The sequence below is a fragment of the Paroedura picta genome, chromosome 11 (genome assembly GCF_049243985.1).
Source record: "Paroedura picta isolate Pp20150507F chromosome 11, Ppicta_v3.0, whole genome shotgun sequence".
In the NCBI taxonomy this organism is placed as follows: Eukaryota; Metazoa; Chordata; class Lepidosauria; order Squamata; family Gekkonidae; genus Paroedura; species Paroedura picta.
The window spans coordinates 41178427-41206020 of record NC_135379.1 but is presented as its reverse complement, the minus strand read 5'-3'; the positions used below and the strand labels follow the sequence as shown (position 1 = coordinate 41206020).

General features: G+C 43.2%; 1 protein-coding gene across 5 annotated transcripts in view; it reads left to right on the top strand.

The window, feature by feature from the left end:
• LARS2 (leucyl-tRNA synthetase 2, mitochondrial) overlaps positions 1-27594 on the top strand; it is a 66393-nt gene that overhangs the window by 18303 nt on the left and 20496 nt on the right. For all 5 annotated transcript variants that reach the window (XM_077304729.1, XM_077304728.1, XM_077304730.1 and 2 more), the window contains 8 exons: positions 9190-9297; positions 9839-9998; positions 11937-12041; positions 13376-13491; positions 14661-14944; positions 18309-18407; positions 23017-23154; positions 27164-27267. In XM_077304729.1, the coding sequence (XP_077160844.1) occupies positions 9190-9297; positions 9839-9998; positions 11937-12041; positions 13376-13491; positions 14661-14944; positions 18309-18407; positions 23017-23154; positions 27164-27267 (1114 nt within the window). The remainder of the gene's footprint in view (positions 1-9189; positions 9298-9838; positions 9999-11936; positions 12042-13375; positions 13492-14660; positions 14945-18308; positions 18408-23016; positions 23155-27163; positions 27268-27594) is intronic.

The window sequence follows — 27594 nt, the reverse complement described above, 5'->3', positions numbered from 1 at the left end:
GACATGGTAACAAGCAAGCTTGAGCTAAGAAAAGGAAACAGCCGGTCGTACTGTAGCAAAGTTGGACCAGTCTGCGCTTAAACTTGGAATATGTGTGAATGGGTCATTAATAGAGACATCTTTCTGGTTCCTTCCACACCACCATTTTGTGATGTGCAGCTGAGGCCGGGAGGGTCACACAGACTCCACGAAATGCTAGTTTTCCCCTGCTGATGTTTAAAGCTGACACACAATAATGAAGACATGAGCCATACACAGTGGTTGAAGCCAGTTGCTGTCTTGTAACGGTAGGGTTGGGAATGCCTATAGGTCGAGTTCTCTGTCCTGAAGCTGTATTGCATTTTAGATCTCCTGTCTTTCTTCTCTCATAAAATTTATGGGGGATTTTGCAGGACTTCCCAAAGCATGGTCCAGACGTCCACGGCTCTGCCCTCCTTAACCTATTTTTTCATTTATTATAATCCAATGCTGCTTTTTTTTTTCTACAGTAAAAGCATCGGATCTAAAAATTAAGCCCAAAATTAATGCATCAGGTATTTCCCACTGATGAGCGTTCTGTGTCTGCTCTCTTTTTTCCTTCCTGTTTTCAAATTAGAGTCATACTTTGTTGTTAGGCCTGAACATGTTTATGTGTACAGTGCTTAAAACAATCTGGTCAGCCCTCTTGTGTTTCTTCATATGACTGTACTTGGATGTGTCTCTTCACCAGAAGTGATGGGACTGGTCCATTCAAACTGATTCCTCCTGAAGGATGCAAAGCCACAGCGGTATATCACGCAGGGGAGCCCTCATCTATAGTTACAACCTTGGGGGACCCTATTTGCGTCCATTTCCCTCTTCTGTAGAATTTTTTCCACCTTTCTATTCTTGCTTTCCTTATGATCCTCCATTGCAGCTTCCGTCATCATGTCTTTAAAAAACAGGCAGATATTTGAAAGCCTTTTTCAAGATTTCACCAGTTCTGGAAAGCTCCTTTTTCTTATAGATGTTATGAGCCCTGCTTCCCAAACTCTCATGACCTACCCTCATGTAGAATAAGTTGTTTGTCTCTATTGAGGACAGAATAAGAACAATGAAATGTCGGAGTAGCCAGTAAAATTGGATTCTTGAGACTGAATGCCAAAATAATGCCCCTGTATTCTGCAGCAAAGAATTGTTAGGCGGTGAAATGATCATTAGTAATCTATCAAAAATAATAGCTTTGACAAATAACATCATTACCTTCTGCCGTGCTGTTGGCCTGAAGTTATTGCCTGAAGTTTATCAATACTATATAGCTTAAATATTATAGCATCGGTTCTAGATATGCATATGAGAAATCTGCTGCAAGGAATGGATTTAATGAATAACATTACATTTATTGTGAGTGCTTGTGTGCCTTTATTCACTGCATCTTATTTAATAAGTGGTTTTAATGCTGGAAGCACAAAGTACTATATAACATTTGTAGCTTTCTGTAAGTGGAATGCTTCACTGTTTTGGATAAGAAAAAGAGGAGGAACCATAGGGCCTACAATACATGAAACTTGACTTGGTGGACTCTCATAATGTGTGGCCAATACCAACCCTGCCCTTGTCCATGGCAATCACAGAAGGCTCAAGATGGTGTCTTGTGTCTTAGAGAGCAGCTTATCTTTCCTGCCCAGCACAGAAGAAACTTTCCATGTTCTGTCTGCTGTACAGAGGGAACAGAAGGGAATGTCTCACTCCATGCTGGGTCAAGCAGAATTCTGAGCCTTTGATGATTTCCTAGAACAAATACTAAAAGGCTTCAGCTAGATCCCAAACAGCTTTTAAGTTCTCCTGATTTTATGAAATAGATGTTATATCTAGGGATGGGCATGAACTGGCTCACAAAACCAGGTTCGTGACGAATTTTGGTTGGCTTGTGCTTTGCAAAGTCCAGCTCATGGTAGGTTACCTGCCGCAGACTTTTAAGCTTGTTTGTGGAAGTTTGTGCTGGTTCATAAGCAGAAGCAGTGCCCAGTGAAAATGTTTACAGAATGTGAAAGCAACAGCTTGGAGGACACCTAGAAGATCATCTGAGGGAGGTTCCCTGGAACTTTGATGTTTCTAGCTTGAACAGGATTAATTGTGTATATTTCTGAATCTCAGTCGCTTTGACAAGCTGAATTTCAGGAATGTATTAGAATAGATCCTATGCTGGAGACATCAAACTCACAGAAGACCTCTCCTGAATGCTCTTCTACGTGCCTTCCAAGTTTGCGTTTCTAGCTGATAACCGGATCTGTTCCAGGCACCACAGGTGGTCATTTTGACAGGCACAGGTTCAAGAGTGTATAGAACAGATCCTGGGTAGGCTTAAGAGACAACAAATTTGCAGCGGCACATCCCTCCAAGTTTGGTGTCTCTGCCATGCCGGGAGACCATTCTATCGGAAAGCTAAAATGTATTACAGTCCATGGTTTCCAAATGGGGCATGCCACAAACCACAAACACAAACCACATCTTTAGTTGTATCACAGAGAAAGAATTTTCTTTGCTACTGGGTAGCCTGAGCTTTTGCTACTTTATAAAGAAATGCATGAATTACGTATAATTGATTTTCAAGTTATGGCTAAAGTTGTGGGAGTCCCGGGGTTTTCAATCCCCCCTCCCCCTTAAGGCCCTATTGAATGGCAGTGCTAGACTGTTGAGGGCCTAACTTTAGCCTCTAGCCGGTCATATTCCATCTTATGCTTTTGCTTCAGTTATTATTTCTCCTATACTGAATGATGCCCGGAATGGGGGGGGGAGAGATGGCTATATTAGGTTGCCACCATTGTCATTGCCATATGTGTAAACTGTTTAAATCATTTTATGGGGATTTGAATTGTATGGATGCTTTTATTGTGTTAACCGCCGTGAGCCAGTTATGAGAGTGGTCGTATAAAAATCAAATAAATAAATAAGTAAATCAATAAATATTATTATTATTAATAATAATAATAATAGAATCCTTAATTCATATTGCATTTACTGGTATTTAGACTTAAATATTTTATATATAAGATTATGAATCCATGCTTTGTGACATTCTTATTAGAAAATTCCTTGTGGCAAGAGGGATCTTTGCTATTTGAACTCTGATGAACCAGAGATGTTGTCTTCCCTGCACGTTCGCTGTTGGCGTAGGCTTTCATAAACCTTGAACCACACTGAAGGGTTGACTCTTAGACATGACTTTTTTTCTCTTTGTAACATCTCAGATCTGTTTTTGATTTAGGTCATCACTTCGCTAGGTATACCCAGCTCTATAATTCCCTCATCTCTCTGTCTCTTAGCAACTAGTGCTGTCAATGGCCAATCTTTCATCTATATCAAAATTCCCTCTCTTGTTGCTGGGTTCTCTTCTCTGTAACAAATGCTTCTCTCCATAAAGTTTGATTTTTATCCTGTTGCTTCCCTCCCGTTTCCCCTGAATTCAGCCAGAAGTATTTGTTTTCAACATCTGAAATACTGCGATAGCTTGCCCCCCTCCAATTTAATTGTATGATTCTGTAGATGAAGATTTGTGCCTTCTGATTCCTTTTTGAAGTAATTATTTCCTTCCCGAATTCTTGTTTTCTGTCCACAATCATTAGCTGAACTGCCTAGAAAATACAGCCAGAGGATCTGTGAATACTATTTACTGGAAGGCAACAGCACAGTACAGCTTATGTTTTCCAAATCGTCTGGTTGACTGCTAAACAAAAAATGATGCTCAGCTAGGTGGACCTTTGGTCTAATTCAGCTGGACTTGTCCTAGACATTCTTATTTTCTTCTCAACAACTTCTTGCCTTTCAACATGCAGAATGCTGAAGCTGGAATTACACGTTATGGAATGTGCAATGCCAGCCACGTACATTCTCTGTTATTCAGAGGTCATCATGGCGCACCCTTCAGTTCACTTCTGATTTGCATAATGTTGCTTGGATCTTCAGCCACTGAGCAATTCAACAGAATTTCCATTTCTGCTGTTAGAAACCGCTTGCTTTCTGTCCTGTTGCAGGACTAAAGAGTTTTTTGTGTTTCAATACCTAATGGGAATTTTTTTAAAGGTTTGTCCGTGGGAACAGTGATGAGAGGGACTTTGCAATTCAGCCTAATTCTTGGCCCTTTGATTTAATTTAGTATCTCTCATATGATTTAGTCTTTCCGCCTGTGTGATGAATGCTGTGCCTTTCTTTTACTGGTTGATTTTTTTTTTGTTATTGTTGTTCTCTCTGCTCTTTGTACTTTCTGAGGCAGGAGGAAATTGTCTGGAGTTTCTAGAGTTGGCAATGAAAGGAGGGAAGTATCCCTGTTATCCTCCGTAGCTGTAATTTCACAGGGTGAAGTGCGGATGTCTGTGCGTTTCTTGAAATAAAGGGCCAAACTAAACATCCTTGAGTCTGCCCCAGGGACACTTTAAAGTTGAAGTTCCCACAAGGGACCCACAGCGCATCAGTTTTGTGTACTCTTGTCTGCCCCACCTCCATGCATCTTTTCAGGTGCAGGGACATCTTCACACACACAACCAGAACTGTTTCAATATTTTCCAGATGGAACAAAAAGTACTCACCCTCTATGCTGCAGGCTCAATCAGGATCGGGATCAGGCCCTTACAGCATTTTAAATCACTTTAAACTGGTAGTAGCATCCCCACAACAGACATGAGAATCCCATTGTGTTTAGTTTTACCCTCAGAAGAACTGGCATAGCAGCTAATTCTGGACTTCCCAACCAAGGTCCGTGGGAGTTCCGTAGGAGGTCTGCGGCATTAATGGACTCAGCCACAGGCTAGGGAACCGGCCGCTTGTATGGCTCCCCCTCCCAAGTGTGAATGAATTCTCTTGTGGTTTCTGTGCCTGGAAGGGGGCAGAGCCTGCCCACCCACTCCCGCCTTAGACCGCATCCTGTCTCTCCCCTTCCCCCCCAAGTCCTCCTCACACCTGCCTGTTAGCGTGCATGGTAATATCACTTTTGGTGATGTCACTTCTGGGGGGTGTGGCCAGTTGACATCACTTCCTGGGCTCCTTGAAGCCTGAAAAATTATTTCAGGGGTTCCTCCATGGTCAAAAGGTTGAAAGAAAGATGAGCTAATTAAAACATTACTATGTCTGGTATTAGTTATTTCTTCTCTTTCAGCATGTTAGTCGTTTCCAGGATAACTGATTGCTTCACTCTTTTGTCCTAATGTTATCTGCTCCTCTCCTCCAGTTTCTAAATATATGCCTAGTTACAGTGGTTCACACAGCGACATGCACTGATGTATCATCTCCTGTAAGCAGGACCCATCATTCTGGGCAGCTTATTAGGTACAAGTCCCACTCTGAATGTTTCTCTACTTAAAGCGATACATTAGAGAAAAACAACTTCCAGGAAGTGCCTTTTTGAGACCCAGTTCTCGTTTTGCAATCGTTAGATCCCAATACCAGTATCTAATAACAGTTGTTTGTAGACCAAGGGTTGCCAGCTAGTCAGTCACAAACTACCAGTAGCTCCCCAGCAATGGCTCACGACCTTCTCGTCTGACTGAATCACCCTTCCATCAGTGCTTAAAGGCCCAGGGGACACCTGCAGAGCTGTTCAACTGGGGAATAGCTTGGGATGTTTTTCATGAATGAGAAGTCACTCTCATTAAAGAAAAGGGGTCAATACCCCCTGGGGAAGTGGTGCTTGCACTACTACAACATCGTAGATCGATGTGGAACGTGATAAGATGTGACATTATGTTGGTAAAGTGTTACTAAAATAGTCGACCTAAAAAGGTCAGTTAGGGCAAGGGTAGTCAACCTGTGGTCCTCCAGATGTTCATGGACTACAATTCCCATGAGCCCCTGCCAGCATTTGCTGGCATGGGCTCATGGGAATTGTAGTCCATGAACATCTGGAGGACCACAGGTTGACTATCCCTGAGTTAGGGCAGATGTGTCTTAAAATGAAGTCAGGTTGTTTTGTAGGCTTTGAAATGCACTGAATTTGGACTGCGTATATTGGTTATTAACTAAATTGACAATAATGTTGTTCCTAGATTCTCCACCCAATTAAGGTTTGCCATGACACCCGTCAAGTCTTTAAGACTGAAGTACGGTTCAGCTGTAGTTCAACGACATGTTCTTTCTCTCTCAGATCTGCATGACCCAAACCTACATGTTTCCATGCTAGTCATATTTATAGAAATAACCTTTTAAAATTGTTATTGTGGCAATAGATCAGGCCAAAATTGTAGTAAGACAAGGGAGAGAAGATGCTGAGTTCCAAACAGACCTTGCCCCGTACCCCTAAATACCTCTCTTCACACAACACCAGATACATTCAAGCCCCGGCAGAATCTCTCTCCTTATTAGAAGCCCAACATCTTAGGAGGGCCTTCCCATTAGCAAGGGGATCAGATCTACCCTCTGCAGTCCTGGAGGGATGTTATAGGAAAGTCCCAAGAACAGAAAGACTCTGCCCTTGCAACTCCGGAGAGGTAGAGTGCCTTGCATGTCTCATCCTCAGGCACCCCCTCTTTATGGCTGCCGGAACGAGGCAAATTCTACCTCGAAAACATTCTCAGCTGTACAGGAGAGGGAAAAGAATTAAACTTCTCCTATGGAAAAGTAAAGCCTTAACAGTGGCTCAAGTTGCCATCTATTGGGCCCAAGTATATAGCGTTCAAAATGCTCAGTTAAGGATCTATAAAAGATGACTAACAGGAGGATCCTTTATCTTTTGTTTAGCATGCTGTTTAACTTTAACATTGTTTTAACCTATTATTTAGGTATAAAATTTTAAAACAGTTAAGCCTGTTTTCCGTTCGTATTATATTTTATTCTGTATTTTCTTCTACCTGATGTTTGTTTGCAAATCTTATCTAGCCAAAGTGCCGTACAGAATAAACTAAATTTATAATTTGTTATTATTTATTTGACTTGTATACCATTCCTCTCTGCAAATGGGCTTGGGATGGTTCACAACAGTAGAATAAAAATACAATGAAAACAAACAGCATAAAACCACTAATGTTAAATAATTAACAGCTAATAACGGCCCCTCTTCCCCCGCCACCTTCCATCTGACCTACAGGTTGTTAATGTATGCCGGAAGCAGAATGAGAGACAGGAGGCCTGTATGGTGTTAAACCTCCCTGGCCTCAACCCTAGGCCTGGCCACCTTACATCAGGGCCCTGACAGAACTGTCACTGTTCCGCAGTCTTACAAGCCCTGTGGCACTGTGACAGTTCCGTCAGGGCCCTGATGTAAGATGGCCAGGAAGGATATCTTTGGGGCCAGGGATTACCAACAGTCTGGCGCTTGAAGAATGGAGTACTTCAGTTTAAAATATTCCTTTCGGTTTCATAAATTGGTCATAGTTAGACTCACATTTGTTGTCTTGGATGCTCTGCTTTATCCAACATATTTCCCCCCCACATGAACTGCTGATAGTTGTCGCTGCTTTTTCTACCTCCTCCTCCTGATAATGTAGGTTACACTGACATTCTTTGTTCTCACTTCTAAATACAAATAAGGGTTTAATGGTTCCTTTGCTTTCTTGGTACATTATGTGCGTGTGCTGTTTTACCGTGGATTTGCTCTTCATTTGCATTAAATTACATTTTACCCTCTAGCTACATCCTTTATTTCTCCTTTGAACTCATATGTTAAGTTTCTGCTCCTGTTATTTTACTCAGATTTGTATTTATTAATTTGTGTGGGCTGATAAAGCGCTGAAAAGGTACAAATTTCTGTTTCTTTCCACTGAATTGGATTGTCTGCCCACTCAATCAGCTTTCCTCTTATGGCTCAACCTACGATTAGGCAGCTTGAGAGAGCCTTCCAGAGTAGCAGATCTGGATTGATAGCAGCGGGTGTCAAATTGTCAATTATGAAGTGAATTGTGCTCTTATTTATTTAAAACATTTATACCCTGTGCTCTTAGCCAGTGGCTCCCAAGGCAGTTTACAAATCCCCCCAATAGCACAAGCACAGTTCAAAATTAAACAAAACTGTGAAGTATCATAAAAATGGCCATTGTGGATCCAGAGATATAAACAGCCAAGAATACTGACCAGCCACAGAAACACAATAATTATTTTTTTAAAGGCCGCAGCCTACAGGAAAAAATCATTCAATCAACCTCAACAGCAGTTGGAAGTGGCAAAATGTTGAGATACAAAAAGATGATTACATATTTAAAAATTAAATATCATGGCAGTGGAAACTGGGAGTACATTGATGCATTAGATGTGTTACTGAACTTCTCGTTCTTTCTGGTTTGTGATTCTCTCCATTTGTGTGTATTCATTTTGATACTGCCAATGATGGGGCAGGAATAGAATCCATTGGGTTAAATCTTTTTGTTTGGTTCTAACAGTTCCTATACTGTCCTGTGGTACAAGGTGCCTTCCACCCAGGAAAGATACCTTGGCACTGGTGCAAAAGCAGCAGGGTTCTTGTACTGGAGGCAAGTTTGGGCACACCAAAGAACAAAATAGAAGGAAGAAAGTGGGGGCACAAATAGTAATATAGATTAGAAACATTTTTGAGGAGCTCTTGGAACACTGAACACTTATTTCATTCGCTTGCCATTTGAATTTCGTTGTGCTTTTTACAAGGGAGCAAACAACAGACACCCTGTGAGGTAGGTGAGGTTGAGACAGCCCTGATATTACTGAAGAAGTAGAAGAGTTGGTTCTTATATGGTGCTTTTCTCTACAAGAAGGAGTCTCAAAGCGGTTTACAATCGCCTTCCCTTCATCTCCCCACAACAGACACCCTGTGAGGTGGGTGAGGCTGAGAGAGCCCTGATATCACTGCTCGGTCAGAACAGCTTTATCAGTGCTGCGGCGAGCCCAAGGTCACCCAGCTGGCTGCATGTGGGGGAGCACGGAATCAAACCCGGATCGCTAGATAAGAAGTCTGCACTCCTAACCACTACACCAGGCACAGAACTAAAAAGCAAGGCAGGGGTTAAGCTATGAAAAGTTGCATTTTTGTTAAAAATTAATTCAGAATTCTCATCCTTTTCGCAAATCACATGTGTGGCATGCAGTTTAGCAAAAGACAAGGGGAGGACACTCTGTTTTCTGCATCCCAGGCTGGTTGGGTGCTCGGCTGGTTACGTACTCTGCTTTTACCACACTCAGCGTCAAAGGTCTGAGGATGGGGAAAAACGGGCGTGGGCCAGGTCTTTGCTCTGCCTATTATTTGTGTTCCTAATGTTTTCCCTGTTGTTCCGGCAGGCCATGCTTGATGCTTTGCCTGGGCTCCCCAAGTGGTACGGGATAAAAGAAATGCAAGCCAATTGGCTGGGGGACTGTTCTGGATGCTATTTTGAGTTCTCGTTAAAGGTGAGTTGCTCACTCTTAGACTTAAGCACTCAAAGGAAATTGCAGTGATATTTTTCTTGTAATATGACTGAAAATGGTCAGCGGACCACTAGATTGGGGCTGGCTGTTTTCAGTCTGGCTGGATAATGAAGCGTTTTGCTGTTTTTCTTGTTTGGAATTGGTTTGGCAAGCAGCCCTGAGAGTTTGTTAGAATGTTGAATTGTCAGTAGGGTAGTCAAACTGCGGCCCTCCAGATGTCCATGGACTACAATTCCCATGAGCCCCTGCCAGCAAACCCTGGCAGGGACTCATGGGAATTGTAGTCCATGGACATCTGGAGGGCCACAGTTTCACTACCCCTGGACTCTAGATGTACTTCTGTGTATACTGACCTGGGCTGTTAAAACTGACACATGAAGTATGCGGAAAGTGGGCAAACCATTTGAACGGAGCATTTTGAAGAGCAGCCAAATGAAAAACCAGTACCGTGAAAATGCTGTATCGTTAAGGAGGCAAATCGCAATAACCTTTTTTACCTGGAGCATTTCCTCTGTTCTGGCAGGTTATTAACAAACCAACGGGGGAAAGATTATCAGCCTATACCTCGACACCTGAAGCCATCTACGGAGCTTCTCACTTGTATATTTTACCTAGCCATTGGCTGCTGCATGGAAACAACTGTCTAAAGGAAATCCTCCAGAAGGAGTTTGTTCCAGGCAAAGGTGATTCCCCGCCCCCCAGTCTTTCTGTTTTGTTATAGTAGCATGTCATTTGCAAAGGTAGGCAGGTTTTGTGTATTTGTGTGTAATGGGTTAAAGACTCCAGAGAAAGCAAGATGGGTCACTTTGCATGATTTACGCTTTTTTCGATTTACATTAGTCTGCCCAGTCAAGAGAACTTGAGCCAAAATCAGAGCTTCAGATTGGCAGGATTCTGGTGACTCCGTTACTGCTGTTGGCTATTCATGTTCTCCCTTGACTTCTGAAGTTTGTATTCAAGCATTGACTTAAATGTGTATTTGCATCCAAATTCAGTTTCATTCCTTGGCTCGAATTTTTTTTTTCAACCACCATGAAGTAGAAGAAAATTTTCTGAGTATGTGCTCTCAAAAAATCAGATCCAGTGGTTTAATTTCAAGCCTTTAAGATGAGTGTTTATGCCAGTCCAATTCTCTCAAGTGTCATCTTCAATTAGCAATAGTATTTTCTGCATCTAAGCTTTATTTATGAAGATGTACTAAATAACTAAGAAACAGCCATAGGAAATTAGGTTTTTTGCAGTAAAGCAACAAAATAGTTATGCAGGGACACCGGAAGCAGCTTTCAGATTTGCAAGATCATGGTATAAAATGTTCAGATACCAGTAGTAACATGGATGACTCTACCTTCTTAAAGACTCAAGGGAGGTGACTCTGTCTTTCAACCACACTGTGTTCTAGACACTCTGTGGATATGAAGCCTTTATCCTTATGCTTTGTCATATCTAGCACTAAGTGGGGAATGTGATAGGCCCCTAAGGACAAGATTGGATGTTTATCAGTGCAGGAAAATACTTTAACGTGTCAACTATTTATCCTGGGCTTGTTTCAGTTTAGGATGAATGTATACAATTATTGTATACTAGGGCCCAAGCCTATTGCCTTCAGGAATACAATGGGTGCTAGATTAGGGGGTGGGGTAGAAGAACTTTGTGGATGGCCTCTTCCTCTCCCCAGGACCTGGAATGGTAGCAGGCTGGAGGCCCCCAGGAAGCAAACTCACTGGCAGGGGCAGCTCTCATGCAGCATGGATCTGCAGCTTCTGAGCCTCAGAGGGAAGTGGAAGGAGGCGGGGGTTGTCAGGGATGGGGGATGGAGGGTGATTGGCTGGCTGCTGGACAGACAGACAAGCTGGTTGTAGGAGGCACTCGGGCAGGACAGCTGCCCTGAGTGGGTGTTAGGCGCTCAGTGGCACTTAAGCCTTGAGACACACTGCTCCTCCAAGGCCTTACCAGAAATATATTATGTGGAACAGATGTTCCTTTGGTTGCTTACCTAGTTTTAGGAGCCTAGCATCTATAGGACTGTAAACATGCACCCGCTGTCCCTGATTCATTTCCCCCACCCCTGCTATCTTTTTATTTTTGCTGCTGCTGGAGAAAATACAGCCATGCCGAATATTATGTTGAACTTCCATGAATAAAATGGAGAAAATAGTGCCACCTAATGACAGAATATAGAATTAAGAGACAAAAATTGCAAATGGTGACACCTAATGATAGATATCAGCATTAGCTCTTAAATCTAAAAAGAGATCGCATAACAGCAGACTCACTCCTAAATTTATGAGAGGGACCCATTCTACATTTGTCTCTAACCCCATATACAGAGTGGGGAGACCCCGACAATGGCCAAAAATGGGCTTTATATCTCTGTATCGTTATTTCCTGTATGGTTTATTGAAACATTCCATACAGATTTGGAGAACAGCGATTTATTTTTCAGGAAGAATAAATAGAGAAGTTTAAATTAATTCAAAGATAATTACATTTAAAGACACTGGTAAAGTTTTATACCACTTAGCATCTGACATGTTTGAGAATTGAGTGATGACACAGCAGCAGTCACTTTTAATAAAATTTGAGCAATCTCAGCATTTACCGTTCTGTTGTCATTTTTGCAGACTCTCTTACTTCAGTGACTGCGGTTAACTTGCTCACAAATCAGGAGATCCCTGTAGTCATATCAGCCAAATCAGAGTTTGAAGGCTATCTTGACACGAAAATTGGTGAGTACTACAGGAGGAAAGGCCATTGGTATGTTGGTTTGTGAAACGTATTGAAATGGAGGGATATTTATAATTGCTGAGGCAGCGGTTTGGCTTCAGTAATAAGGTAGGGAAGGAGAAGGAGATACAATTAACAAGACAGGTTACTGTTTACAGTTTTTTGGGTATATAAAAATATCGGGTATGTGTGTGTGAATGTTTATTTTAATCTGCATTATTATCTTTATTTTTTTTTCCTTCACACCTGACCCCTCCCGTGTGAGGCACATTAGAGAGAAACTAATTGATCAACAAAAATCACGTGGTGAATTGTGGCTAAGATCAAGGACCTGAACTTCTATGCTGTATTACGCTGCTGTTTTGTGTCATATGGCTGATATCTTTTCCGACAAAGTGAAAAGCAAAACACTATCTTCATTTAAAGGGCAAATATCTAAATTAGGGAACAAAATGGCTAACCTTTTCCAGCTAATCACATTAATACAAACGCAAAACTATACATTGGGTTAGAAGTATCATATAAAACATCATTAGACTTGAAGTATCAAATCATCAAAGTAAATATATAAAATTGGATGGATGGATGGATTGATGAATTGATTCCCTAACAGGGTCAGGTACAAACCACTCAGAATACCAAGGCCAGGAAATACTCCAGTTCTCTCATATTTCTGAATAAAATGGTAGGCCAGAGATAACAGAGAAGATCTTTGCGTACCTTCATGATGAGAAGAGGAATATGTATATCTCGAATCCTTCAGAGGCTGTGTCATAGTTGAATGTAGAAGTTCAATTTAATGATGATAGAGATAGCAGTTGAGCAAAATCTCTTTTGATTTTTGAAACCTGATGCATATAATGAAAAGAGCAGAGGAACATAAGGCAGCAAAGCGGATGCTGTACATCAGAGGCTGTGGCCAGTTTGTTCATGAGATTAAAAAAAGAAAAGCTTCATATTCTTTGGTTAAATATTTCCATTGTCATGGAGCTATGATCAAAGGTTTTTCTGGTTTCAGAGAGTCCTCAATTGTTGCAGTGTCTGATTTGAGTTCCTGGACAACTTTCATGCTTTCTCAGGACGTTGTAAATCAAGATTAAATTACATTGAATCGGAGTTCAATTAAAACAGGCAGACTGGAATCATGGTTCTTTGTGTGAGGGAATTACAGGATTTGCTATTTGTTCACTGAAGGAACAAACCGCAGTTGCTTTGTAAAGTGTAAAAGTAGCCTTATATTGTGTACGACATTATGAATTAGAAAGCCTGCTTGAAAGCATCTTTATTTGAAAACTAGAAAGTGAAGTCATCTTTACTATTTTCTTCGCCTCCCTAGGAGTTCCTTGTATTAGGCCAGATGATGCCAAAGTTGCTCAAAGTTTAGGTCTGGCTTCTGAAAACGTCCTTGAAGCTTTGCCAGATGGTTCGGAGAGGCTGGTGAACTCAGGCAAGGTTGGTTGGTTTCCATTTCATCCCCCCCCCCCACACGCACACTTCTCAAAGCAGCCTGGGACCAACTTCTAAACTAAAACAAAAAAGAATGAAAGCAACTGTGTGATTTGAAAGATGAGCTATAATAAATAAATGCAAAGCATGACATTTCTTTTCAAAGGCCACATCTGCATAGAGTAGCGTCTTAACGTTAACTCTCCTTAATGTATGGAGTGTTTTAGAATAGGGAAGAGTGTCGGGTCCTACCAGCTTTTCTGCTGGTGAAAAAGGAAAGGAGTTAGTTCTCTCTCTCTCTCTCTCTCTCTCTCTCTCTCTCTCTCTCTCAAGTATCAACAAGTCACTTCTGACTTATGGTGACCCTATGAATCAGAGTCCTCCTAAATATCCTAATGTTAGTTGGTGTCATGCATATATCAAAGCGACTCAGGATGGCAGCTATAGTATGTCAGGGAACTGCATGAGAGTAACTTAAAAAGCTGGCTGGATCCAGCTCGTGGTAACATTAGTGGCCATAAAAACTTCCCACATTGAGCCTACCAGATATTTCCCAAGTCGTGAATTGAAGAAATGTTTGCTAAAAGCTTTCAGGTTGTAATCAGGAGGGTTCTGTGACGTTGTATGGAGAGATGCCATGTTCAGGGCATAGAAGTGTTGCTGGTTTTCCAGGTTCCATTGCAGCTCCTTACGCCGCATCAAATTCTCCTTCAGAAGGTCCCCCATTCTTCGGAAATGACTTTTTGGAATGACAGGAGTAGAAAAGGGCCTGGAAAGCTCTTTCCCCTCAGTGCTCTCTGATCTCTGGATTCCACTCTTTTTAAAATGTAGGACTGCATAGCATATATCCATTTCATACATGGCAGATTATATTTGAAGTAATATGGGGGAAGAAATTGTAGAAAATGGGCTTTTTTATTCCTCTTTGGCCCCTGAAATGTTGTATTAACGTCCTAGGAAAGAAGACTCACCTGATTTTTTAAACCTAAAAACTATCTACTGTAGGCTTTGAAAAGAGAACAGTAAGAGGAAATCTCTGAAAATCCATGGGTTCCACGTATAGAATTCCATTGTTTTGATCTGTCTTTGGTGAACTATTTGCCACGCATAGCAAGATGACCCTGCTTCCCTCGGCAGCTTGACTAACTGGGAACAAAAATGGCTGTCCCTGTCAGTTCACAGGTATGAGCAGACAAGAAGCTGTCAGTGCCATTACCCAGGAAGCCAGAAATAAAGGAATAGGAGGACATCTAACGAGCAGTAAATTAAAAGATTGGCTGTTATCACGGCAGCGTTATTGGGGGACGCCAATCCCCATAATTCACTGCCAGCGCTGCGGTCCTGTCCCAGTGCCTTATGAGGATCTACCTGTGAGGTTGCCCAACATAACATCCTTGACAGGAAAGGGTGGCTCACCTTTGAGTTCTGCTTCCTGCTGGATAAACTGCTCATGCCCAAGGTGAGTGCACCCTTCCCTTTCGCTCATTTTACTTGCTTTTGCTAAGGCAACAAGGACTGTTATTCATTTATTGGTATGAATCCAGGGCAATACTACTTTCACATATTACTTTTGTCCAGTGTGTATGAAAAATATGTACCCAATCCTTTCTGGTTTATTTTACTGCAAATTCAAGTGTTGGGGAATTGCCTGTCTACATAATAAAAAATTATCTCCAAGGGGCGGAACTGTAATTTGTGAAGATGTACTTCGGGCGGTACTTTGGCCAAGGTGATGGGCAGTTATTAGAATGCTGTTCCCATCATATCTCAGCCTTCTGTTTGCTTGATTGTTGTTGATTCTAAATCCAGATTTACAGAATTAGGTACTCGTTACGAAAACTCGATCTGTGTTGCCTAGGGCTCAGTGGATGGTGGGCATGTGTGGGTGGAAAGAGCCAGAATTTCCCCGTATCCTTGGGAGGCTCTTTTCTCATCTCGCATATAATGGAACATTGCTCTCGGCAGATTTGACATGATGAATTCTGTATTGTTAGGCTGCCCGGTTGGGGCCGTAAGTGATCTCAAGCTATTCACACATCAAAAATCAGAAGCAGTAAACCTGTCACTTTCTCTGGACCTTCAAAGGCAACCGAAGAGTGTTTTGGGTTTTTTTTCCTTGGGGGGGGGGGAGGAGTAATGAGTTGCCTCAGCATTGTGACTCATGAGGACTTGATCTTGTTGCAAAAGGCATTTGAGATCAAGAGGAAACTCATTCACTGTCAGATTTCAACAAAAGAAAATTCAGTCTATATTTTTTCTCTTTGAAAAGCCAGCAAAAGTTGATCTTGGTTAAAAGGATGGCTGGTGCAAAGACATATCACTGATGGTTCTGAAATATGATCTTACCCCCAGTTAAACCTAAGCTTAGCCTTGGAAATGGGTTTTAGTAACAGCCTGTTACCATGAGACATTTAAGCTAATAACAGTTATTTAGAACATCTTTTCTCCTTACCGTTGAATTCTACTGTGAACATTCAGAAGAACTGTGTGTTACCACCTTCCTAGAACTGTACCAATTCAGAATGCAGCTAGGGGGGAGGTCACATTGATTAACCACTGCCTGTTTCAGGGGAAAGTTACTAGATTTAACTTTTTCCATATGGACTTTCAAAAACAAAACCTTTCTCAGTGGTCTCTAAAAACATGTTAAAGATAGAAATCTGACCTTATGATCACAACCAGGCCAATAGATAGCAAGGCACAATAAAAAAAAAACATAAATGGCTATCCTTGTAAATTTGTTATATATAACACTGACAAAGTTGTTCTCTATGTATAGGTAATTTTTAAAATACAGTTAATTTTTCAGAGTCATGGTTCCTACCACATGGTACAGTCCTAGAAAGTTTTTGCGGCGGTCTAAATGTAGTCCCCAGGTTTGAATAATTACAATCAACCCCATATAGGCATGAGATATGGTGAAAGAGATTTCCAGGCCCAAGGGTCTACTTTGGCAAACTTTCAACTTTGGCAAACTTTAAACACCCTATATGTAGACACCTTGGCTGGAATAATGGTATCTCTCTGTGGCCCATTCTCCATTTAAATAAGTATATCACTTCTACAGCATGTTATGAAATCATAAAACACCCACTTGGTGAGAGTGCTTGACCAGCCGCTGCTCTTATTCCAACTAGGGTTGTGTGCAGGGGTGTCCAAGGCAGCCGTTCCAGGCCAAATGGCCGCTTCGGCCACCGCCATGCACAATCCTAATTCCAACACAGCCATCGAGACCGAGGCTGCTAGATAAATGAGAGAGAACTACTGCATATGCTGAATACTCTAGGCATGAAATGACTACCAGAATTGCCCTAGGGGGCAGATAAAGGCCTTCCTCGGGGGCAGGATGATGGAAAGGACAAACAGCGACTGGGAAGTTAATAAATGTTATTAACAGAAAAGAACCCGCCACGTGCTCAGGCCGTCCTTATTTAGAAGCCTGTGTGTTCGCTCATTTTGCACTGTCCCCAAGGAGGGGGAAAAAATGACTCCCAGGACTGACTTAAGTTATGCATGTGTCTGAGAGCCCTAGAGGCAAGCAATATAACCAGCGTCTGAATTATTCATACTTCATAGGCTTGGTTGTATCATCTGTTTGCTTTCCTCGTCACCATAAGTGACTGTGGTGTCTTGTGATCTCCAGCTGCGCTGAACTAGTTAGGCACCTGGATGATACCTAAAAGTGAATAGGTTGGTAGCTGACGGATCTAAATAAATGATATAAATGGTTTCCAGGCTTTGCGGGAGTTTTCAGTGTTCCGCAGGGCCTGCAAAACAGAGCTCTTCCACCAGGTCGTGGGGTGAGGCTGGGCCACATGGAAGACCTGGCCCCCCTTACAGCGGCAGCAGCATACTCCATCTGGTACCCTCTGCCCTCCCTCCCCCTCGATAGTGGGCTACCAAGGGGTAGAGTAGATATGAACTGAGTTTTTACCACATCTTGTTCTATTGTCTGGGGATTTATGTATGATATGTTTTATATGTTTTATTGTAGGGTTTTATTGGGGTTTTATATGTCTGTAACTCATGCCAATGTCACCTTTATTACGGCTGAATTTTTGTCTTCAGTTTTTAAACTTAAACTGCTTGATGTATCCTGACTATCTCTGTCCATTTTGCTAATCTGCTTTATGCCAATAAAGGTATTGTGTGTGTATATATATGTCTGTAACTCACCTCGGGCCTCCGGGGAGAGGTGAGGAATAAATCTAAACAACAACAGTGTTCTTTTCTGCTAGATACAGTCTGTCTTTGCTGGGCAGCCTGTGGGTTTCAGTCTTCCATGCTACTCAGCTACAGCAGCAGCAATACTCCCTTCTTCAGTTCATTCCACAAGGAACAGATTGTTGAACATTCACTGGAATGCCGGCAGAAGGAAGCCGACTGTAGTTCCTGGGAAACTGACATTTCACAGCTGTTCAAAAAAAACTGTTGTGAACAACTGAAGCCACCTCGGAAAGATGCTTTGTTCTTGTTGTTGTTCGTAATCAATGTGCATTAATCCGTGGCTGGCTCCTGAACATTTCCAGAGAGCTCAGAACGGATTTTGCCTGTTTGTGGAAACGGGAATTCCTGAGCGAATAACACTTCTGATTGCTTTGCTTCTGACGCGAGGAGCCAAGCGAGGTCTTGAAGCTCCCACCTCTGATGAGGTTTCTGGAGCTCCGCATTAGGTGTTTGGTTAGAAGTGAGGCTTGCAGAAGCATGAGTAAGAGATCTGTGCTTCTCACCTCTTGTAATGTGCAAATTGGTTCTCAAGGAACAGACCAGTGTTGAGTTTTTCTCTCCGTAGGACTCTAATGATGCTAATATGCATTCCATAGGTGTGAGGGGCCTGCAAAGAGGGAGACAGACACCATGGATACGTTTGTGGATTCCGCTTGGTATTATTTAAGGTACACCGATCCTCATAACTCGGACAGGTGAGTCATTCAGGTGTGCTCCATGCAAAAATGCACCCCTCTTTGTTAATATTATTAATGTCATCCTCTTTTTTTTATCATAGCTCAGGTTGGACAAAGAGACAAAGCTTTGCTCAGAATAATCTTTTTCCATGCCGAATGGCGTGGAAAGAGGTCCGTGTGGGGTTCGTATTGGGATTTTGTCATTGTTCCCCGGCCCCGGATCATTTAAGTCTTCATTCAGCCTTCACAACAAGCTTCCTGCAATTAAACTCCAATCAAGCATGACTATTGTTTGTTGTCTGTGCTCTCACATGACCCTTGTTCTTCCCACCTCCTTCCTCTTCTAGTGTGCAAAGCTTATTGGAAAACTTCTTGGTTTCTTGACGTTTCAGTGGCAGGTAACTTTGGCAAATTGGACTTTGTCACCCCCTGTCCCGTTTCCCGTCCCCCCAGGAGTGTGTGTGCTAAATCCCCAGTTTAGAATGCCAGGTTGTGTGGAGTAGAAAGACTCAAGTTCATTGAGGTGCCTACATTTAGACATGATAATGAACTGGAATGTGATAGAGTCAGGCTCCATACCCTACACCAGGGGTAGTCAAACTGTGGCCCTCCAGATGTCCATGGACTACAATTCCCATGAGCCCCTGCCAGCAAATGCTGGCAGGAGCTCATGGGAATTGTAGTCCATGGACATCTGGAGGGCCGCAGTTTGACTACCCCTGACCTACACCATTGGTAGTCAACCTGTGGTCCTCCAGATGTTCGTGGGAATTGTAGTCCATGAACATCTGGAGGACCATAGGTTGACTACCCCTGCCCTACACCAGCCTTTCTCAACTCTTTTGCCATTGAAAAACCCCTGAAACATTCTTCAGTCTTTGAGAAATCCCAGAAGTGGTGCAATTGTGCAGAATATGATTGGGAAGCATAACTGTATCCACGCCCATCTGGGACCTCTCCCCACCTCCTCCATGCTCAACATTGGCCATTTTGGGAAGAGTAGCAGGCCAACATGCCCACATATGGTTTAACAAAAAATATATAAAAATTAACTCCCACTCATTCAAGAAACCCTCCCAGAGGCATCAAGAAACCCCAGGGTTTCACGAAACCCTGGTTGAGATAGCCTGCTCAATACCCAAGAAGAAGAGTGAGAGTGAAGAGTGAGGGGCATGTGCAAGGACCCTCACAAGCTGTGTTGGAGTTTAATTGCTGCTTCTCATGGCATCAGAATGGAAGTGTTCACCTATTGGCTGGTTTAAGTTGCCTAACTTAATGAGGTTGCGGCTGTGGTACAGAATGCATAGTTTGGTCCAGAGCTTCTCCTTGATCAAAGGAGAGCTAATTTTAGGACAAATTGTAGTTGTGGTGACAAACTGCATCCACATGACCAAGTGTTATCAGTGTTTTGAGAGCAATACATGATTTATTTTTCCCCTTAAGTTTTGACGATGGATACAGTTCCACAGAAGTGAAAAAACACAAAAAACTGAAGCTCCTTCTGAAAAGTCAGTAGTAAAATGCTATCAGCACTGTAGGAATATAGTGTCATGAGCTGGGTTTGATTTAAATAGTTCTGGGGGGACCATATCAAGACCAGGAGCTTTATCTAACTCAGGGGTAGTCAAACTGCGGCCCTCCAGATGTCCGTGGACTACAATTCCCAGGAGCCCCTGCCAGCATTCGCTGGCAGGGGCTCCTGGGAATTGTAGTCCACGGACATCTGGAGGGCCGCAGTTTGACTACCCCTGATCTAACTTATTATGTTTTATTTATCGATCGGTTCGTAGGTTGAGATAGTCGCTGCTCCCGGCCAGCCAGTTCGGGGTGGTTCACATAAAATTTGAAATACAGAGGTTAAAACAACAGAACATAATACGATAAAACAATCAAACCCTCCCATCCACACCCCTCCCCCACTTAATCCCTACCCCCACCCCCACTCCCCCCACCCTGCTGCCAATGCCCCAAGAAGAGAATGCTGCTCAGATGAGGATTATGGGGGGAAATTAAGGAGGAGGGGCCCACGGTGTCCTCTTAAAGTTTTAAGTTCTTCTACTGTAACCGGATGGTCACACATTGGTGACAGAAGATAAAGCTAGCTGAACATTTAAGTCAGCCAGGGATGGATCTGAAAATAGAGTTATAAAATGGTCCTTCCAACAATTGATAGAAATATGTGAAACCAGCGGCCTAGAGTTACATTTTTCTGCTGTAGCACTCAAAAAAAATGTTTACTGTCTTTCTTCTTACCTTCCCAAATTCAACGGTCCTTCTCCACCCATAGGGCCGTCTTTTAAAGTTTAACATCAGGTTCTATATTCCTGCTTAAGAATGGGTAGTTACCGTAGCTGGTAGTGCATATAACATATTGCGTGCTTGAGTGCTTTACAGCAGTGGTCCCCAACCTTCTTATCACCGGGGACCGGTCAATGCTTGACAATTTTACTGAGGCTGAGGGGGGGGGGTAGTCTTTTGCTGAGGGACATCGCCGCCGCCTGAGCCCCTTCTCCGCTTGCTTTCCCACTGGTGCCCCTAAGTTCCCACCACCCACTGGGGGATGCTTGCCAGCAGCAGCTATGCAGTGTCACACCAAGGGGGAGCCCCAGCCATGGCAGCCGCCGGAGAGCACCAAAGGTGAGCCGGTGGCAGAATGGCAGGGCAGCCCCCAAGGCAGCAGCCGGGGAGGAGCCACAGCCTGGTACCAACTGATCTACGGACCGATACCGGTCTCCGGACCGGGGGTTGGGCACAACTGCTCTACAGTCTGCATCAAACCACAAGTTTCCCAGGTAGACCAAAAGACCTTTTAGCCAAATAATCAGATGTCAGATGTATATATAGGTTGAAATAAATCTGTCAAATCCATTATAATGTCTAAACATTCTCAGGCATTACCACAAATAGAGATCAAGGTCTTAAGGTAAATTGCCTTAGGGTGGGTTCTTGGTTCTTCAGCCTTCTTCCCTGTAGTTTGCCTCTAGTGCAAAGGTCTAAGTTTACCATGAGTTTGCATAAACTGCAAAGACTCTTGAGATGGAAAACTAGCATTATCTGGAACTAAAGGACTAGCCTACAGGCTGCTATTAAATTAAAATATGGTTCTAATGAGCCCCCTGCATTAATCCCACCCAGTAGATTAGAATAATGAGAAGTAGAATATAAAATACATACATTAAAATATAATAATATAATAATAAAATACTGATGCAATAGCTAAAATAGCTCTATAATTAAAACTGATGCTAAAACTCAACCATTATAGCTCAGAGATACCGATAACAAAGCAGTTGAGGTAAGGCTAAATAGCTAGCTAGGGAAAACAACTAAAATGGAACTGAAAATATTAATACATTTGTACCATAGAAGTACAAACCCAGGATAAAAAATAAAACGACAACAAACCAAACAAATAAATCAATATAGCACAAACCACAGAAGAAAAGAGGAGAGGCAAAAAACTCACTCTCTCCTAATGGCCAACAGCTGGATAACAAATTAATTGAGCTCTGCGTTTTCCAAACAAGAGGGGGAAACCATTCCAGGCGACCAACATCAGCTGCTTCAAAAAATAAACAAGTGGTCTCCGGTGACTCTCACCGGAAGCTCCTTACAATACACACGCGCACACAAAGCTGCTTTGGTCGTACCTGCAGCTGTTTTTCAAAAAGCCAGACACATCTGTATAGTTGAATCTGGTCCCGGTGTTGTGAACCCCCCACCCCACCCCAGTTGAATCAACTTGAGGTTATTTGGGCTCTCCCTCTTCTTTTGCCTGGGGCTTCAGTGAATGGGCACACAATCCAGCCACTTTGCTAAAGCTGTGCAGAGGCACATCTGTGCAAGGGAGATGGGAAATCCTATGTATCCTGCCTTGAATACTATGATGGACAAAAGGCGGGTTATCAATCTTTTAAAAATGTCCTTACAGTCGTTAATTGAACTTTTCCTAACATTGTTTTTTATTCCCTTACCTTGCCTGCAATCTGATGGTTTAATTCGCTGTTATGTGAATTCACCGAATAAAATTTCACTTGCCGGGAAAATTCTCCTCCGTATAGCTACTCCAGGCATACTGGTTCTGCCTTGTGCAGTTACTCCTGTCTAAACTTATTGCAACCAGTGGGTTTAGTCTAGAGCAGGGGTAGTCAACCTGTGGTCCTCCAGATGTTCACGGACTACAATTCCCACGAGCCCCTGCCAGCGTTTGCTGGCAGGGGCTCATGGGAATTGTAGTCCGTGAACATCTGGAGGACCACAGGTTGGCTACCCCTGCTCTAGAGTAACTCTGCACAGGATTGAGCTACAGAGGCAGTGCATGACCTGTACAGAAGGCCTTCCCCTTCTCCAGTATATGTCTGATACCCTTTTGCCTTTGTACAAATGTCTGCAAGCAGTGTGAATATTTGATTTTTATAACAAGGCGTTACGTTTTGAAGTTCGAATGATAGCAGCCTCCAGGGAGCTCTGCATGTGCTTTGATGTAAGAACAGTAATGTCGTGTTGCCCTCTAATGGCAGCATCCCAGACAGAGCTTCCCCGCAAGCCAATCTGAATGGATTCTCGAGGGTTGGGACGGTTTCCGCAAACGTTCCTGGCACCGGGTTTTGTTGTCGTCCTTTTGCAGGCCTTTTCATAAGGAGCTGGCAGACTACTGGATGCCTGTGGACCTGTACATCGGCGGGAAGGAGCATGCCGTTATGCATTTGTACTTTGCCCGATTCTTCAGTCATTTTTGCCACGATCAAAAGCTGACGAAGCACAAGTAAGTGATATTTGGTTCCGGTGAAACTTTCCCAAGCCTCAGTCTTCAAACGCCTGCTTGACCCTTTCGGGTTTTAATTAAAACTCTTTAGTTGGAAAGCAGGCGCATGGGCACCTTCTCCAGCAGTGTCTTTCGGTACTGGCTTTGTGTACAAACATTAAAGAGGAGCGGGGGCGGTATCGTACAGTTGCAGTGATACCGCCGTATGTGTTCATTCAAACAATGGTCCGGCTCATTTTTCAGGTTTCAGTCATGCATTCAGTTCTTACCGCTGATAAGAGCCCCGAACTACTTCCCCTAAACACAGATAAAGGTAAAGGTATCCCCTGTGCAAGCACCGAGTCATGTCTGACCCTTGGGGTGATGCCCTCTAGTGTTTTCATGGCAGACTCAATACGGGGTGGTTTGCCAGTGCCTTCCCCAGTCATTACCGTTTACCCCCCAGCAAGCTGGGTACTCATTTTACCCACCTCAGAAGGATGGAAGGCTGAGTCAACCTTGAGCCGGCTGCTGGGATCGAACTCCCCGCCTCATGGTCTGAGCTTCAGACAGCATGTCGGCTGCCTTACCACCCTGCGCCACAAGAGGCTAGCACATTCTAAAATACTTGTTTGTTGTGGTGTAATGCCTTAGGTTTACCGGCTCTGGATTGAGAAATTCCTGGAGACATTGGGGAAGGGAGGAAGATGTTATTGTCTAGCTTTCAAAGCTGCCGTTGCCTCCAGATAACTGGTCTCCATAATCTAGAAATCAATTGTAATTCTGGGCAGTCTGCAGGCGTCACCTGGAGGTTGGCAACCATGTGCAATGATCAGAAGCGCCTATTAAGCCGTGCCCATGGCTCTCCCTGTACCCTGTCTGAACAGCAGGGCTTGAATGACTATTAGATTTTTTTTTTAATATTGGAAAGGATTATAAACATAACCTTTTCAAAGGGCAGGGAGCACACAAGACCACCTCTGGCTCCTGGGGCTTACAGTTTAATGGCAGCACATTGCCTCTTTCTGTTCCTGCGCTGTTATTTAGGAACACCAAAACTCTGCTTGTGCTGACGAAAGAAATTAGGATGTAAGAACAGGGTGGCTGTGCCCTGCTTTCCTTATCATTACTTTTATACAGTGTCAATTCTGGATCAGTGCACGAAACACGTTGGGACATATATGAAATAAGAATTAAAGAATAACTGAAACTGAAGAGAGATGATTCCATACAAGTCCAATTTGGATATTTTTAATTGCCATATTGGTTTACAGTGCATCTGTATTATTCTATATTTCTTCACTGGGACCCACCCCTCCCAGTTCATTCATTTTAATTCTGGATCAAGGCTAGCACCCTGTGATGGAAAGGAAGTAGCTTCTAGGGTGGCGCGGTTCAGGCACTTTGGTGATCACCAGTGCCCGACACAGAGGCACCGCCCCTCCGCACCGCAGCACTGGTCGCCTCTGGTGTCAGTGATCGTCGAAGCAGCCAAATCACTCCGGATCGCGCAACCCTAGTAGCTTCCATTGGTAGCCAGGAATTATGGAGATTGGACTCTTTGTTTGCTCCTTGCTTGTTCCTGGGTGTGATTCAGCCTGTCTTTTTAGTATGTCGTTTGAGAGGGGCAATATGGCCATGAGAGGGAGCTATTACTGCAATACTGTTAGGACCTCTTTATAAACAGAGGAACTGGAGGAATGTGGTAGAAAGTCGCTTCCTTGGGCAGTTTTAGGCAGGCTCTTCTGACATTTTTAATTCTCAGAGCGTGCGTGTTTGTGTGTGTATTTTACTTCCATACATGGTAAGGTCTCTTGTATTTTTGTGCTTGCAAACAAGCACAGTTTGTTATCAACAAGGGAGTGTACGCAAATCAACACCATGTCATCAAAAATAAACGTTCCCCGAAAAATTACTTCTGGCTTGGAAATATACCAAAGTGTTTTCATCTACCCCACATTTACCCGTAGAGAGTGTTGGTGGTTTCAAGCAAGCCCTTTTTAGTCAGAAAACAGCTTTTGCACATGGTGGAATTGTTTAAATCATTTTCCCCCTACTCTCTGTCTTCTTTGTAAATTTTGTGAACGGACTTTAAAGGGATGTGTTATATCATGGCCTGTCTTTGCTTTTCTTCTTTATTTCTGTCACTTGTAGCAGGACACAGAGTCCTGTGGATTGTGAAAATGAGCACATAGAATGTGTTTTGTCTGTTTCAATTCTGAGGCTTCATATTTCTCACCAATGGCAGCCCAAAGTAGCTCCCTTCTTTCATTTTACTCCTGCAACATCCACCCTGTGAGGTAGGTTAGACTGAGAAAGATCACCTGAGGGTGGGGGTGGCCAAACAGTGGCTCTCCACAGGCAGGGGCACATGGGAATTGTGGTCCGTGGACATCTGGAGAGTCACCATTTGGCCACCCCTGACCAAATGGCCATGAGTAGGGATTTGAACTTGGATCTCCATTCCTAGACTAGTCCTCTAATTGACTCCCTGCTGAAAGCATTCATTGGTGTGGGAGCTGTACACACGGCTCCTCCCTACTCTGCCTGAGTGGTTTGAGAAGTCCTGCTCACATGGGAGGAGCCCCATTTCCCTGTTTTAGAAGAGGAATAAAAGCACAAAGTCTCTGTGCTCATACTGTGCTCATACTCGTGGGCTTCTCATGTTATCCTGGCAACACAGAAAGGAGCCACGTAGCTTCCGCGCTAAGAGTGCAGCATTAATGTTCTTCAGCCTTAACTGGGTAACCCTAATATGAGGATGGAAATCCTTATTGCTCCATTGGACATAACGTTTTCAGTGGCTATAAATTTAATGAGAACGTATACCGTGTTATACAAAGCTAGTCCAGCTGTTTATGTGCGTGTGAAACAGGAACATTGGTTGCGTGCATTTGGATCTTTGCACATAAGACTGTAAAAATGTGGAACCCTCAGATTTTGTGCTCTTCTTTATTTGTTATGAGCAGATGTGTCTCCAGCTAAGGCCATTGGGTCTGAGTCAGTAAATCCATACTCATGACTCGTAACTACTATGTTGCCATCAGGTGTGCTAAAAGATGTCCGGACTCTCACACGTGTAGATACTTTCACATAAAGGTAAAGGTATCCCCTGTGCAAGCACCGAGTCATGCCTGACCCTTGGGGTGACGCCCTCTAGCGTTTTCATGGCAGACTCAATACGGGGTGGTTTGCCAGTGCCTTCCCCAGTCATTACCGTTTACCCCCCAGCAAGCTGGGTACTCATTTTACCAACTTCAGAAGGATGGAAGGCTGAGTCAACCTTGAGCCAGCTGCTGGGATCGAACTCCCAGCCTCATGGGCAGAGCTTTCAGACTGCATGTCTGCTGCCTTACCACTCTGTGCCACAAGGTGTATATTCTCTTGCACAAACAAGAAATTATTTATCTGCAGGCGAACATAGTAGAATATCAATCACACCATCTATAGACATCCTGAGTCCTAATAGAACAGAGGAAATTAAATCTCACCGTCTTCCCCAGGCAGGGCAAAACGATGTAGGAAGTGGATATGAACTTTGGGAGCCACCCCAAGTAGGTCAATTGGAAAATAAGTGCCATGATATTCAGTGAAGCGTTCTCTTAGGAAAGCATCCATAAGATTGCAGCCTTCCTTTCTTTGTACAGTCAGTTTCCTCTTTGGGTCTTGGATTCTGGGTCCTAGCTAGATGCCCAACACAAATGGCTTGGTGCTCTTGGAATAACCAGTGTTTTCGTGTAGCTTAGCTTCCTTTAATCAGCATGCATCTCCATGAGAATTATTCTAGCAGGAACCCTTAACGATTCTACCTTCGGTGGAGACTTCCAATAAAACAGGCCAGAAACTAATAGGGTGTCATTTTAGCAGGGCCTGTTGGAAGTTCTAAGAGGCTGGATGAGAAAGTGTCCACTGGGGTGGGTTCTGGTAAAGTCAGGCTGGTGTCCTTTCACAAACAAGATGGGACTTCAGTAAGCTTAAAAGGTACTCTTGTTTCTATTTTCGGCGAAATTCTTTCTCTTTCTTTCCTCAGAGAGCCTTTTCACGAGCTGTTAGTTCAAGGACTTATCAAGAATCGGACATTCAGGCTTGCAACAACAGGACAGTATTTGAAGAAAGAAGAAATTGATTTTACTGGTAAATTAGGTTGATGAGGGAATCGGATCAGCACAAAATCAAGGGTGGGGGAGATATTTAGGAAAAGGTTATTGTTTGTTGGGGCACCTAAAACGGAGCAAAAGTAGTTGAATCTCTGAAATTGAAACAGAGTGGTTTGCTATTGGCTAACTATAAAGAGAATCAGAGTACAGCTATAATACCAATACACCGGCTCAGCACTTACATTCGTAGTTAATGAAGACAGGAATGGGGTTTCCTAAAATAAGATGTTAGATCCAGGCTGAAAATGGTGTCGTAATGCTGTACATTAGCCTGGATGAAGTGTCATGAGCCGTGGTTGTCAGC